This window comes from Trachurus trachurus, assembly GCF_905171665.1.
Source record: "Trachurus trachurus genome assembly, chromosome: 18".
In the NCBI taxonomy this organism is placed as follows: domain Eukaryota; kingdom Metazoa; phylum Chordata; class Actinopteri; order Carangiformes; family Carangidae; genus Trachurus; species Trachurus trachurus.
The window spans coordinates 13,981,413-13,996,521 of record NC_139909.1 but is presented as its reverse complement, the minus strand read 5'-3'; the positions used below and the strand labels follow the sequence as shown (position 1 = coordinate 13,996,521).

Below are 15,109 nucleotides of genomic sequence, written 5' to 3'. Positions count from 1 at the left end.
TCTGTGTAAACGATCCGTTAATAATGTAATAACACTGGAGAATTTCTATAACTTTGGCTTTAAGTTAGAATATCTTTAACATTGTTTATTTTTTTCATTATTATTATAATAATTTTTTTTAGAAAACTACGTCAATACCAATATCTGTGACATTGGTACGACATTTCAAAGACAGAGCTGTGGCAGTGGAATGACACATTAATCACGTGTAATAACATCGGTGTTAAATGGGAGGTGTCAAGCTGCTGTGAGAGTAATTGTACAACCACTGATGTAATAAACATTTGTGTATACATCTTAATATATTTATCATTCTTTTATGGTTGGTTAGATATATTACATTGTATCAACACACTTTTGTCCGTACACATTTCTCATAAATAAAAGATTTTCTCATTAAATCAATAAAAAAAACACTCTTAACCACTCGAAATTTTAAAACACACACACGCACACATACACAAACATGTCTTTTTTCCCCCGTTAAGTTTGCTTCTTCGTAAAGTGCAAGGCAAGATACAGTAAACTTTGAAATGTACGACATACAACAACTTTCGCAACTAAAGCGCAAAATAGCTCACGCACTCTCGTGCCCACACGCACACCTGGTATGTCTCATATCCCACTGAGCTCGGTACGAACTTGGCACGACACTACTAAAGCCTCTAAGGTGTAGAGCGTATAGCTGGCACACTATGGATACAGTAACACAATCCTACCAGATCTGAAAATCTACAACGCCTCACGATAACTCCGCCCCCGTCCAGGGTTGGCTCGGTTTAGTTCCATTAATGTGTAAAATAACTGAGAAAATCAAGAACCAACCCTTTAGGTGAATGGGAGGAAGAAACAGAAATGATCCTTTACATACTGTATGTTGTCCAGCCTTGCTCATGGATGTTCGCCAGGATGTCAAGTTAAAGCTGAAAATAACTTGTTCATCTTGATCAGACCTGAGTCAAAATGTAATTTTTATGATGTTAATGTTCTTCTCTATGTAATTATGTGAAGTAAAATCAACTTTGGTTGAGTATAAAACAAACGTACCTTCCTGTGCCTCTTAAACGTTTATACCAACCTTTACACGATTAAGCTAACTCGCATTTGACTCAGTTCTCATCTAGAAAACATTACTTAATTACATCCTAGCAATTAAAACTTCTAAAATAATACTCTATAATTCACATTTTTGCTGTGTTAGCGCCAGAGAGATCTACCGTAAATTTCATCACTTAACTTAATGACATGTTTAGCCTAGCTTACATCAAAGCACTGAAAGAAAGGAAAGTAGCTGACTGTCGACGGTACCCTCCAGAAACAAAAAAGATAATTCAAACAGTTTTGACAAGCCCCCCAAAAAGTTGTTTTTTACAAAATTTGCAAACTATCTTGCTAGCTAGCGAAATAATGTAACAAGATAGCGTTAGCTATCACACATCTTGCTAGCAGAATGACATTTATTGTGCGTTTGATGGAAAATGTTTCCCAATTATTACAATTTTCTTTTTTCCTGATAATATCTGGCTCTCTCTTTCAAACTTCTTACGGAGGGCACATAAATGAAAAAAAAAAGAACCATCTACTCATCTTGCGGTAAAACAGCAAATAAGTGAATTTCCTCAAATACTGGTGTTTTGCTTAAAGGATCATTCCTGTAAAACCTGGGTAGAAATTGTCTCTAGAACTCGTAAACGTTAGTGTTTTAGCAGTGTCCAAACAGCGGCACATTCACATTTTACTTTTTCAGGCCAAAGCTGGGCCAAATGATATTCAGATATTAAGTCTTACTGTCTGTTGTAACCTGCTCGAAGAACTGTGAAACTCTCATGAAGTTTTGACAACACAGAAAAAAGAAATTGGCAAATATTTAAAGTTTTTTCTGTGTTCTTTTACAGTTAAATCCCAAACATCCTGGAGCAACAAGCAGGTTAAAACAAACAAACTAACAAAAACAATACTCATAAATGCCACTGGCTGGAACAAACAGGCTAAAATTCACTATTGTGAGGCAACTTCAGTCCCCAGTGTGAGGCGGAGGAAGGCTAAGTATGCATGCAGGGACACACAGAACAGCATTAATTGGCTTTGATTATATGCACAGTGGCCAAGGAGTTTCTCAAAGGGGGAAGCAGCAAAGCCAGGACAGCTTCACAGATTACTATTGGGAAAATAAGATATACAAAAAATAGATATATATATTTGTAAATAACAGTAATAATAATAATAGCTTTTAACCACAGACAAGGCAAAAATCAAATATCCACTGACTCTTATTCTTATATTACATATACAATCAAGAGTATGGCAAAGTATGCTGAGTAGCTGCAATGTTTTGTTAATGTGTCCTTGATGCTTCCTCCTTCTGTAAACACCCTCACCATACACTGCCAAAAATATCTTAACTTATTGAGTCATTTCATCTAGTGCTGTACCTCGAGTATGGTCCTCAAATAAAGAAGTGGAAAAAAAAATGCAGTGGGATGAAGTTTTTTTTCGTTGTTTCTTTTTGACTCCCACACATGTTACACGTTAGACCTTGGTAATAACTGAGTGATGTACCGTACTTTCAAAATCCCACAGTCACATCTTTTCAAAAGGCTGAAATCCAGATGAAATGACTCAACCCGAAGATCGGTATTTTTCGCAGCACGGCTGCATAGCCTTGGACCATGTAAGTCACACAACAGCCTATTAAGAACCACTTTAGAACCACAACAATAGAACCTTTGTGAAATCATACAGTATATGATTTATCATTTAACATTATCATTATTCACAGGTTAATACAAGTCCACACAAGTACATTCCTCGGTATATTGTTTGCAACATTTAGGATAATTCTCCAGTTCAGTAGACGATAAGGTTGAGATGTTTCAGTTTGTTCATTTTGTCGATTTGTTGCTGTTGGGAGTTCTCATGGCAGTAGCAACAAGAAATAAATACTTGTAGTCTCAAGAAAAATCAAAGTCCAAAGGATGCTCAAAAGTTCAGAAATAAAACGATCAGAAAAACAAAAACAACTGTAACTTATCTTAACAGATAATAGAAAATAATATGGCTGCACTCGACATGCAAGGAGAGCACCGCTTAAACACATTTCTTTGTCATAAAAAAGAAAACGGTTGCGAGAACGTCATTTTTTCCATGCCTCTCTTGTCCTCTGATTTGCTGCTAGCCACGCCCACTTCTCAGCTCAAGCAGGTAAACAGAACCAAAAGCACAACGCCAATGGTGAAGCAATGCGATGCAAAGCCAAGCCCCTTTAAAAATAATAATTAAATTATAAAAAGAAATCAATAAAAAGAGAGAAAAAAAAATCCTCCCTGTTTGAAAAAAAAAAGGAGAACAAAGAAGTAAAACAGGGAGGAAACGGCACAGAAGTTGCGAGGATGGTTTTTCCTTTTCTTCCTCGCACCTCTGTCAAGCCTCTGGGCGTCATGGTTAGAGGGGAGGAGAACGAGGGGGGTGCTCCTCACCCCTGGTTGTCAGGGTAACGGAGGCGGTAACGAAGCACCTCGAGCATGACTTCAGTTGCCCGAGCAATCGGCATCACTGGCTCCGCCTTTGATATCCCAGGCTCCTGAAGGTCAATGGGAAAAACAAAATTAAAATGACAATCCTCTTCGCTGATAACAACAATTAGAAAATGAAATATTACTAAAACCAGTGTCTCCAAAACAACAAGATCGTTAAGTAAGTTTGTTAAGAGCATTGGCTTCATTATTGATGGAAACTGGCTGACTGCCATTACTCTCTGAACTTTAAAAGGATCATGTTTAAACTTTATGCTTCCTGTTTTTTGATTATGATGTCAAACAAAGTGACAGTGTTTGAAAACTGATTGGCAAGCAGAAAAATAATGGATTAAAGTTTATGTAGCTGCATTCCTGGATCGGGCTCAATCCCGATCCTGCTGTAGTTAGGGCTTAACTCTCCCTAAAAGGAGGTTGTAGGGTTGTGTTCAGAAGCTGAAAGGCAAACCAAGTCATTTTCTGACAACAGACAAATCTAAATCTAAATCTTGCTCGATGTCCCCATTATTAATCACAAAGATCAATCAAATTTTCCCGATCCGGGGAAATTGGATTGGCAGGATCGGGCACTTCCCTTCATGGAAAATAGTATCTCTTTCTAAACAAACATCTAAATCAGGACTTTATCCCGATGCTGCAAATTGGTTGCAGATGGAAAACATTAAAAAAACAGTAAAATAACTTGAATGGATCAGGTGCTAAATACAGTAGTTGATATGGAACAATCGGTAAATACTTGGATCGGGTCTTATCCCGATCTTTCAGGTCGGCTTGAACATCATTCACACTGAACTTGTTCTTGTACCTGAGAGAGAGCTGTTGGACTTCTGCTTGTGGAGCTTCTCTCTCTCCTTCTTCCCCTTGGGAATGATCTTGAGCTTCATACTGCTGCTGCCCTTACTGCTGCCTCTCACCGTGTCCTGTCAAAGACGCACAGACGGTGGACGGTGAGTTCAAAGACTTTGAGACACATACACAAACAAATGCATGCAGTTTGTGCCCCCACCTCCTCAGTGCACTGCATGAGCGGACAGATCCAGTGGATGTCGTCCAGCTTGTGGAGTTCGGCGCTCAGGCTGTTCAGAGTTGATCGAAGCTCCTCTTCCTCTGGAGAGTCCGACTGAAGAAGAGGAGAAAAGACGAGATGAGAAGTTATTGAGTTTGTCACATAACCACAGTTTATAGGCACAGCGTGACATTTGATCATGTAGATAGATAAGTAATTGGGACATATTTTGAAAATATCTTCCATCTGTAAAACTGAAAGTGGAAAACAATAACACCTGCTCTGCTTTTCCTCACAGTCTGATGATGATGTACGTTTTGACACCCAGCGTTTAATGTGCAAATTGACAGATTTGTAAAAAAAGGAACATCTGTTAACCTGTAAATCTCTCAACAGTTGAGGCAATATTGCAAATGATTTCAAACTAAAAGTAATTTGCATAATATGCTAATGCATTCAGAGTCCAAACATTTAATCTTGTCTCACTCATTTCAAGTAAGTTTATGGAGGAAAAATCGCATCCAGTGTTTAAGAAGCACAGAGGATGAAAACAATTAAAGTTTAAGTTGATGAGTAAAACACAGTAAGAAAAGAGAAGCACTGAAAAAGTTTGTTGTGTTTTTCAGTAGTTTTGTCACCATCTTTGCACTTCTTCTCTGTTGTTTAAAAAGGTAAACTTCCTGACGGTGCAAACAAAGGCAGAGCAAACAAAAACTGAACAAAGACGACAGAAACTGAAATGTGAGACTTCAAGATTTCAGCAAAAAGAGAGAAAGAGAGCCAATGAGAACAGGTGAGAGAAGACATGGATGAAACTGTAGAGTTGTACCAGTAGTTTTCCATCGAGCAGCATCTTGGTCTCAGCCTGAAGAACTTTACTGCTGTTGACGATCTCCACCGCTGTGCTGCGACTCAGACACTGAAAACACACAAAGTAATAATGATTAATAACGGGGTTTTTATTTCATAATAAAATCCAAAGTCATCAATAATACAAATGTACAATAAGTGGCCTAAAAGTAAGGACACAAATGATTTTACTACAACACAAACTTTGAGATAAATATCAAATCTGTTTAAAAAAAAAAAAAGTGGATAAAATGTTCATATCAGATACTGTACATAATTATGTGTTAAACAACAAAGATGTTCATTATTCAGTGAATAAACAGAACTAATTTATTTACAGTAAAAAACTATTTCTCTTTTTTTTTCACTGGTAGACTTTATTTCACAATGTGACATTTTTGCCGTAACGACTGTTTCTGCTACTGAAGCCTTTTGCCAAACAAAACAATTGTGGCCGAGCCAGTTCTGTGACTGACTGTCTGCTCATTCGGCCCAGAAAACAGTCACACAACTGTGACAACTCTGCTTTTTGTAAAGAGACTGAGTCACTGGGAAACACAACGTTGTGAAATGAAAACCCTGAAGACCCTGAGAAAAACACATTTGGAAAGAGAAATCATCTGCAAACAATTCTGTTATGTTGAAAAGTTGCCAGAAGAATTTAATTTCCTAGTAATTACTTGGTTTTTATTTCAGGCCAGTTTTACAAATCAACAAAAGTAGATGCCATGCTGTATAATAAATTAGGATATAAAATAATGTGCAACCAATATTCTCATGGGAATAAAATAAAACATATTCTAAATGAAAAGTAAAATCTACAGCTTATCTTGATACAGAGCTCGTTTTCTCCGCTTGTCCAACTGTACCATATGTGAATAACTAAATAAATCATTGTGTATCGTCCATATGTATTAAATCAATATGTACTTAATAGATGTGACTAAACAAAATTCCACATATAAAGAAAGCACACCAGTCATTTTTTATGTAATTCATATGATTTTTCTTTTGGTAACACTTTATAATAATTAAGCATTACATAAGCATTAATAAATACTAAATTCATAATTTTTTAACACATGAAGACTCATTAGTATGTAGTTTATAACACTGTTAAAATGTTTTTACTCATCATTGATAAGCACTAACTGTGTTTATAAACTACATACTAAGAGTATTCATGCGTTATAAATGAAGAATTCAGATTTATTAATGCTTAATAGTGTGTACTTATTATAAATTGTTACCATTTTTTAAATAAAGTTTTATTTGAGCACCTTTGAGCCTCCGTAGCTTCAGCCTGCTCCGTCACTGACGTGTTTCAGATCAACAGGCTGCAAATTTAACTCCACATAAAAACGTACTAATGAAAATCTGCATGTTTTCACGTCTCCCTCAGTCCATCTGTCTGTCCATCTGTCCCTCCACTCCCCCTCTCCCCCTCTCCCTCCCCCATCCCCCTCTCCGTCTCACCTCGGGGCTGGACAGTTTGGCCTCGGTCAGCACCAGGGCGGTGGCGTTGACGGCGTGAGCCAGTTCCTGCTCCACCAGCTTGTGGGTCTTGGCGGCTTCGCGGATCCTGGTGGTGGGGAAGAGGAGGGAAGAGACGAGGGAGGAAATCAGAGGCTCGGAAGAACTGAAGTTATTATTTCAACAATTATGGAGATTATTCCAATGAGTTTATCTCTTTATATCTGATTGCTGATGTTGTTTTCTGTGTCTGTAGAAGACGAAGACGTTGGGATTCAAACTCGACAGAGACAAAGTTTCATTAGTTTATGATGAATCAGTTGTGTGTAACTGGTGAAATTGAAACTTTTTTCTGTTGTTTTTAGGATATTTCAGAGGGTGGAAATCACATCATCCACGCTTCCCATTGTTCTCTAAAACTCCCCCCCGTATCTAATTTCTTTTCTCAACTTTCAGGAAAAACCCCATTCATGACGATTCTTCCGCTTCTGAGAAGTTTACAGATGTAATTAAGACATTTATCATCCTGAAAGGGGGAGTGCAGCTTTGCAGATGTGATAGAAAAGTCAGTCGATCAGAACAAACTGACACGAGCGAAGACTTCAGAGGGACGCAAATGGTTTGTGAGCGCACAAAAAGAGAAATTAAAACGACTCATCAGTGCTGCAGAGAGAAGAAAAGCAAATAATCCATCTGATTGCAGTGGGATAAAGGAAATCCCAAAATGAGGAGTGAAACTCCCTCATGACACCTAAAACACACATCACCAAACAGGAAGAATGCTTTAATGTGCTTTGTGTGTGTGTGTGTAACTGTAAGAGGAAGTTGCTGTATTACTGTAAATACTATAATAACACATAACACAGACAGACAAAAAAACTAAATACAACAATATTCTCACTCGGTAATTATCTCCAACTACTTCGACATTCCTCCAGACTGAGTTAAGCTTCTGACAACAAAAGAGAATTACAGCACGTACTGTAATCCCTCGTTTTTCTGGCTGGTTTTTATTGTGAAAGATCTACGAGCTCAACATGGAATGACAGAATTTATGATATAATCAATATATGGCGGATTTACAGTTGTTTGAACACAGCTGAGCCAAGTATTCACTGTGTTTTGTTGATGTTAAAGAGGCAGATTAAAGAGGTTTTTTTTTTAAATATTTTCATCAATTTCTCAGGGAGTAAAGTTTGGATTTTGATGTCAAATAAAAAAAAGAAAGAGTTGAGATCTACGACTTTTATTTTCTGGCTCTGCACCAGATGTGAGCTTGTTAATCTCACGGCTTCATCTAGTAATACATATTAAGATCAAAAAGAGAGAACAGTTTTGGACGGGACGCCGGCCGAACGTTAAAAGCGAGCGTCTTACTTGCTGATGAGCGAGTCGGCCACCATGCCCAGCTGCTGCACCTGAGCGCACTCCTCCTCCGTCAGGTACTCCATGGACTGCTGGGAGTTGAGGCGCGGCCGGGTGGCGCGGTAGCTGTCGATCTTCCTCTTGTCCTCCCACGACTTGAGCGTGCTCTCGAAGGCCTGGACAGAAACACACACACACACACACAAAACGTCTTCTTTAGTTGATGTTCGGGAAGCGACTCGTGACTTAAATTTAATGACTTGAAACTGAAACTTTAGTGTTTTGAGTGAATAAAATCCACTTTCCAGGAGGATAAAAGCAGCGAGCCGACGTCTCTGCTCTCTCTTTTTCTTTCTTTGCGCTACTTAAAAGAGGGAAACCATGGAAACAAACTGGCCGTGCTCAGAGGAACTCTCAGAGGTTTGAGAACAAACACGAAGCAGCTTCACTCAGAATCAAACACAAAATTTCCCCCCCGAAAAAAAGAGTCAACAACACAGGAGCAGAGCTGGAGCTGCAATATTTATGAAAGGAGGAGAAACTGATCTGATAAGAGAAGGTAACACACACACACAGACACACACAGACACACACACATTTTACTAGAGTGTAAAAACCAAGCTGGGCTCCTCTTTGTTGGGTTTAAAGCAGGTGATTGGTTGTTGTTTATGGTGATTGGTTGTTGTTGTCATTTTGTTTCTTTTGTTTTGTATGTTTTATGGCAAGAATGTTGCTCAGTGACAGATTACTTGGGAAATTAGACATTAAGTGAGGGGCAGGCAATATAAGATGTATCTTCTCCCTGCTCCCTTCCAACCAATGGAAGAAATGTTGTGATGATATTGTCAAATTGTAAAATTGCCTTGGTTGGAATAAATAAATAAAAAGAAAGAAAGAAAGAAAGAAAGAAAAAGAAAAAGAAAACAGATCCAGTTACCCTGTCCCTGGTCAGCATCTGGGCGCGGTTCTTGTGGACGATCTTGACGATGCCGGGCGGCTGGATCCAGGCCTCTCCGTCCACCTGCACAGGAACCCCCTCCTCCCCCAGGATGGTGATCTTCACCTGTCGGCACTGAGACGCAGCGGAGCGGAGGAGAAACAGCACTTGTCAGGTGAGAGAGAGACGTATTGTTGTTGTTTTTTCACATGGTTGACCTGCTCTGTCCTCTGCTGCTGCTGCTGGACGCTTCAGAGCTGAACCGTGTCACTCCTCAGTCTGTCACTCTGAATAAACCTCTGTTCTCTGCTGCTGCTGCTGCTGCTGCTGCTGCTGCTGCTGCTGCTGCTGCTGCTGCTGCTGCTGCTTCCCTTTTCATTGTGTTGCCATTGTTGTGACATTTCACTTACAAAGACTAAAATAAACACTGATGCATCTCACTGTCTTCTGGTTACAGTTTTATTAGTTTAGTTTATTATGGATCCCTATTAGTCACAGCCTCAGCAGTGACTATTCTTCCTGGGGTCCTATGTTACAATATAAAATTTAAATATACGTATATACGTATATATATGCTCAATCTGAAAACACATAAATATACAATACAAATATTACATACATGTTCAACTATTTAAGACATTTAAGACAGTTCTCCTGAATTATCCTGTAGCAACAACAACTACAAACACATCAAGCTAAACTGGGAAGAAAAGAATAAGAGAATATAAGATGAATAAAATAAATAAAAGTTAAAAAAGGAAAAATAAAGAAATTAAACCAGTCTAAAAATTGAATGTGGTTGAAAAAAAGAAAAATTCTTTCTGTGCGACACTTTCTTTAAGTCTTTTCCAGAAACCAACTCTACTGGTGATCGAGACCAGATGCAGTGATACAGCTCCTGTGATTAAACCGACTGTAACTGTGTATAAATAGAAGATTATACAGGTACATATGTATGTGTGTGTGTGTGTGTGTGTGTGTGTGTGTGTGTGTGTGTGTTACCTGTGCAATGCGGTGGTGCTGCAGGTTGATGACACGGGACACGGCCATCTGCATGCTGCCAAACACGGCCACCACCTCCAGCTTCTTGTCGTCAAAAGACGGAGCTCCGAAGTTCTGGACGTACGACGGAGAAAACTCACTTTTTACAAGAGATTTCTTTGTGTTTATTGCTGAAAACACATTTCTTTGTCTCAGTCTACAGCAACGACTGATTCATTTAGCGTGTTACTGTTAATAATGTTGCTATAAGAGACTTTTTTTTACAGAAATGACCCTTTCTTTTGAAGTATTTTGTAGATTTATTAAAAGAAAGTGCTGCAGAAATAAAGTTTTGACTCACGTTGTCCTCCTTGGTTCCTCCCCAGAAGTTGATGCCACCTGCGTAACTGGGGATGTTGAGCACGGCCAGACCCTGGAGACTGGGCAGAGACATGGGGACGCCGTCACACTGGAGAGAGAAGGTCAGAAAAACAAACAAACAAACATTTAGGACATGAGAAAAAAACAGCTGAGAGGTATTTGTAGGTATTGTATCTCTGTGTGTGTGTGTGTCTGACCTCCAGCTGAACCCTCTGCTCCAGGTTCTTGTAGGTTTTCTGCACCAGCTCTTTGGTTCCCAGGACGCCGTACCACATCATGTTCTTGGTGCGACTGCTGCAGGAGCAGAAAAAACGATTCCATACAACAGATTAAAACTTTATCGATCAGAGGACGACGTCAGTAAATACAGAGAGAAGAAAGAAAGACAGAAAGCAGAGAGGGAGGTGCTGCTGTTTTCAGTTTTATAATTGACTAATCAGTTCACAAATTGAACAAACGTCATTAAACCACAGACACTGAAATGTCTTTTTTATTGAAATCTTGTCTCATTTATTCTCCTGTTCAGTCTCTGATTTAAATTTCTTGTACTTGTGCCTCTTTTATTTTCTTAAAGCCTTTTTTATTTGTTTTAAAACTGACATTACATCATCTGTAAAAGTTATTTACTCTCTTGAATCCTGGCTGGTTCCTGATTATACTTTATTTATCCCCGAGGGGAAATTAGTTAGTCCTCTTTCTTGCTTCACTTTATTTGTGCTTCAGTTTTTACTCAACAGGTTAATATCACTGGTATTTTTGTGGATGTTACGGCCTATTTAGCCTATATATTTTTGAAAAAACACACATTGAGATAAACAGGATGAATATATGTTAATAAACTACAGAGATAATCTTGTAAAACTTTATATTAAAGCTCGAAGCCCACGGTCAGGTTCTCATAAATATTGTTTTTTACAGCTGCAGCACCACAGTATGTTTATTTCTAAAGAGATATTATGACTTAATCTAAAAACCTATTTATTAAAACCTAAAACCTATATATTTTGCACTTGTGTGTTTTCGTACCTGCACTTCTTGGGGTGCTCGTCTCTCTTGTTGTTGAACTCCAGGGAGATCTTTGCGTCCAGGCCGATACCGAAGTAGTTGTTCATCACGCACTTCTCTGAGCATTGTCTACGAAAACACACAGAGAGAGTTTCATTCATTAAAACGTCACGACACAGGAGAACAAAAAGAGAAAAAAAACAGTTGAGAAAAACTTACACAGTGTCCTCGCTGAAGGTGACGGTGTTGAGACTCTCTGGTTTCTCCAGGACGATGGGAGAGGTGGGGCTTAACCCTCCTGGTCCTGGACAGGAGGCATCATGGGTAAGTGATGAGTTTTTATTAATATTATTATAACAACCTGTTCTCTGTAAACAGTGAGTTTTTGTCTCTCTGCTGAGACGGACACGTACGTGGCTCGGCGTCCTTCAGCTCCTCGCTGTTCTCCCTCTTGATGGAGGACGAGGATGGCATCCTCTGGACCTGCGTGTGTCTGTTCTGTTCGTCCACCACTGAAACAACGACATCATAACTCACGTTTATTTAAAAAAAAACTCAACCCGACTTGATGCTGATTTATATAAAAACAACACTGAGGTTTCCCAGAAAATGTATCGGGTTAATTTTGAAGTCAGATTCCCCGCTCTCTATATCAAAATGGATACAAGAAATGATCACCTATGTCATGAGAAATGGATATGACACCTTTTTAAAGATCTGGCGACATTTAATTGAACATATAGAAACATTACCCCTAACAGCTGTGGGGTACAGTAAAGCCTTGAACTGGTTAAACTGTAAATTGATATTAACATCCAGGTACAATGTTTAAGATGTCTTAGTCACACGTGTGTCACAATGTGATAATTGTCTTTTTTTATTATCTTTATGTATTTATTTAATTTTTAAAAACCATTTTAAAGTTTTGATTATTTGTTTGTCTTTATTATTTATTATTATTATTATTTAGACTACTTTGTCTGTGGGAATGAGTTGTACGGTTCTTGCATAATTGAAAACTTCAAAATAAAGAATTACAAAAAAAACAAAACACCGAGGTCAAACGGCCGACCTCTCTCCCTCTCTCTCACCTTTCTCGGCCTGCTCGATGATCTGCCTCAGGGCTTTCTTCAGGCTGTTGGCCCGGAGCATCAGCTGCTCCTTCGACCGGTACGTTTTCCCCTCCGAACCCGACTCGCCGCCGCTCTCGCCGGGGCTCGAACCGCCGCTCTCCTGGCTGGGCACCGAACCTGCTGGCACCACCTGGGTGAAGACAGATCGGCAAATTATTATTATCCTCTTGTTGTTTTAAAAAAAAAACCCCTGTGAAGGAATTTCCTCTGGTAAATCTCTGTTAAGTGACTTCACCATGAGATTTATTTCATTTCTGAGCGCGCCGGGAGCCCTGCAGCATCACCACAGCGGCCATATTTAACCAGAAAACATCTCTTCATTCATACATTTTTAATCTTCCTGCCCTGCGGAGCCCGACGCTGGTGCAAAAACTCTTATCTCCCTTGTATTTCTGACAAAGAAAAGCAGCTTTTAATATCCATTCACAGGATGTCGGAGGAAGAGAATCCCCATGTTTTATTTATCAAATATAAAATATACATAAGTGTTCGATTCAGAGCTAAAGTTTGCCATTTCCTCCTATTGAGCAGGATTTAAAAACTGTTTTAGCTGAAGAAGTAAAAATGTTAAATCCTCACACACATTAGTCGTCCGATTCGACATCCTCTAACAGGAACAGAGCCCCAAACTCTGCACTAAAAAGGCTCATAATCATAAATCAGGATGAATAAGGAGCCAGAAATCATACTCGTGGAGGGAAACATCAAAGCATTAAATCAAAATGATTGGATTAAATAGATTTTTCCTTTTGCCTGCCTCAAGTTGTTTAATCTGAATATTTTTAGAGGCCTTAAACCAGCTCATATTTAACCAGGGAGAGACACCGATGAGAGAAATGGAGGTTTTATGGAGAAAAATATGTCTGGATATGTTGTAAATAACAGTAACTGTCAATTCATAAGTAAATAAACAAATAAAATGCATCATATTACATCAGTTTGGTCATTATATTGAATAGCTTTGGTTTATGGAGCTATTTCTAAGTTTTCTTTTGCTACAGAGCCAATGTTAGCTTCAGTTATTGTTGCATTTACAAATCAAAAGGTCAGAATATGAATAATGTTGTCTGAGCAGAGCTGCTATTTTTAGCGAAGACTTAGCTGTATTGACTCAGTATCGGAAAATGACAAGGTTAGTGAAGCTAGAAGGTTAGCATGCTAACTTAAGTAGAAGATAGGAAGTGACTGAAATCAAAGCTAAAGAAGATGGCTGCTTCCAACCACCGAATAAAGGAATAACATTCGATGCTACTGTAGTTTACAATGTTTCTTCTAGATTGTTAATGCTAATGTTAGCTATAGTGACAGCAAAAGTTACAAGTAGCTAAAACAAACAGTGTTTTTAGTTGTGATTTTTCACATTTTCCAAAATCCTAAAATAACATTTTGCCTTTTGATGTCCAGCATTGTGATTTTAATCCTTCATCCCCATTGGCTGCTTTGCTTATTGATTATAAATGGTGTTATATTGTCATTACCTGGGCTTCTGCCTCCTCACTTAAGGCCTTGACGAGGGAATCGAGCTTCTCGTTCAGCAGTGCACACTGGGATAGACACACAGAGAGACGATGTTGTTGTAGCATATGAGAAGAGTTTGAACACAGCAGCAGCACATCAGCCTTGGCCAGTTAACGTAACTTTAACCCACGTTTCCCACTCTGACCTCTTCAACACTCATTATTATTCAATGACTCTTTCAAATTCTTATGAAGAGTCACATTATTGAAAAGAGGAGCGACACTGAACCTTCAACATAAAAACTCACTTTTGTATCTCGCTCCCTATTATGTACACACACACACACAGACACACACCTACACTTTAGCCACTAGTTACTGTTACACAACCTTCTTATATAACACACACAATTACACACACACACACACACAGAGAACCATTTACCTTCTTTGCCATCGCATCTGCCTCCTCTTTGTTCTCTGTGGCTCTCTCGTACGCCTTCCCCACCTCCGCCACGAAATCGTTCACCGTCCCACACAGGAACCTGACGGAGGGTCGGAGAGAGAGAGAAAGAGAGAGAGAAGGCGAACGTTAACGTGATTAACGCTGAAAATGAAACATTATCGGGTTAAAACGTTTTCAGATTTGGTGATTCACTGCACAGCCGCTGTGTTTGGAGATTATACAAACACACACACATATATACACACACACACACACTCCTGTTTCATTGTCGCCCACCTGCCTGTCAGCTCCGTCGCCTCCACACAGTCACTATTTACTCACAGCTGTTACATTGCTGCTGTGTGACTCAGCAGGGCGGCTGCTCTGAACTCACACAGCGCTGGTGCCTTTTTTTTTGTTGCAAATATTGAATCATGTTTAAATGAATTTTACTTGAAAAAAAACAAAACAATAAAACAAAACACAAATGTTTTCTCATTTACTGGAGTCTTATCCTCGTGTTTATCCAGCAGGTGCATCCCGA

At 39.0% G+C, this 15,109-nt stretch overlaps 1 protein-coding gene across 2 annotated transcripts in view; it reads right to left on the bottom strand.

Annotated features, from left to right (window-relative positions):
• Nucleotides 1-1,361: 1,361 nt before the first annotated feature.
• Nucleotides 1,362-15,109, bottom strand: part of LOC311002087 (diacylglycerol kinase delta) — a 73,602-nt gene continuing 59,854 nt past the window's right edge. The window contains exons 16-31 of one of the 2 annotated variants that reach the window (XM_083993307.1): nt 14,566-14,665; nt 14,142-14,207; nt 12,622-12,793; nt 11,944-12,042; nt 11,750-11,834; nt 11,552-11,659; nt 10,723-10,819; nt 10,506-10,613; nt 10,166-10,279; nt 9,164-9,298; nt 8,239-8,402; nt 6,865-6,970; nt 5,369-5,458; nt 4,540-4,653; nt 4,339-4,453; nt 1,362-3,580 (exon numbers count right to left, since the gene is read on the bottom strand). In XM_083993307.1, coding sequence (XP_083849433.1) covers nt 3,528-3,580; nt 4,339-4,453; nt 4,540-4,653; nt 5,369-5,458; nt 6,865-6,970; nt 8,239-8,402; nt 9,164-9,298; nt 10,166-10,279; nt 10,506-10,613; nt 10,723-10,819; nt 11,552-11,659; nt 11,750-11,834; nt 11,944-12,042; nt 12,622-12,793; nt 14,142-14,207; nt 14,566-14,665 — 1,726 coding nt within the window. In that variant the 3' untranslated portion in view covers nt 1,362-3,527. Of the gene's footprint in view, nt 3,581-4,338; nt 4,454-4,539; nt 4,654-5,368; nt 5,459-6,864; nt 6,971-8,238; nt 8,403-9,163; nt 9,299-10,165; nt 10,280-10,505; nt 10,614-10,722; nt 10,820-11,551; nt 11,660-11,749; nt 11,835-11,943; nt 12,043-12,621; nt 12,794-14,141; nt 14,208-14,565; nt 14,666-15,109 lie in introns of those variants that run through there. The other variant, XM_083993308.1, reaches the window with a different exon arrangement.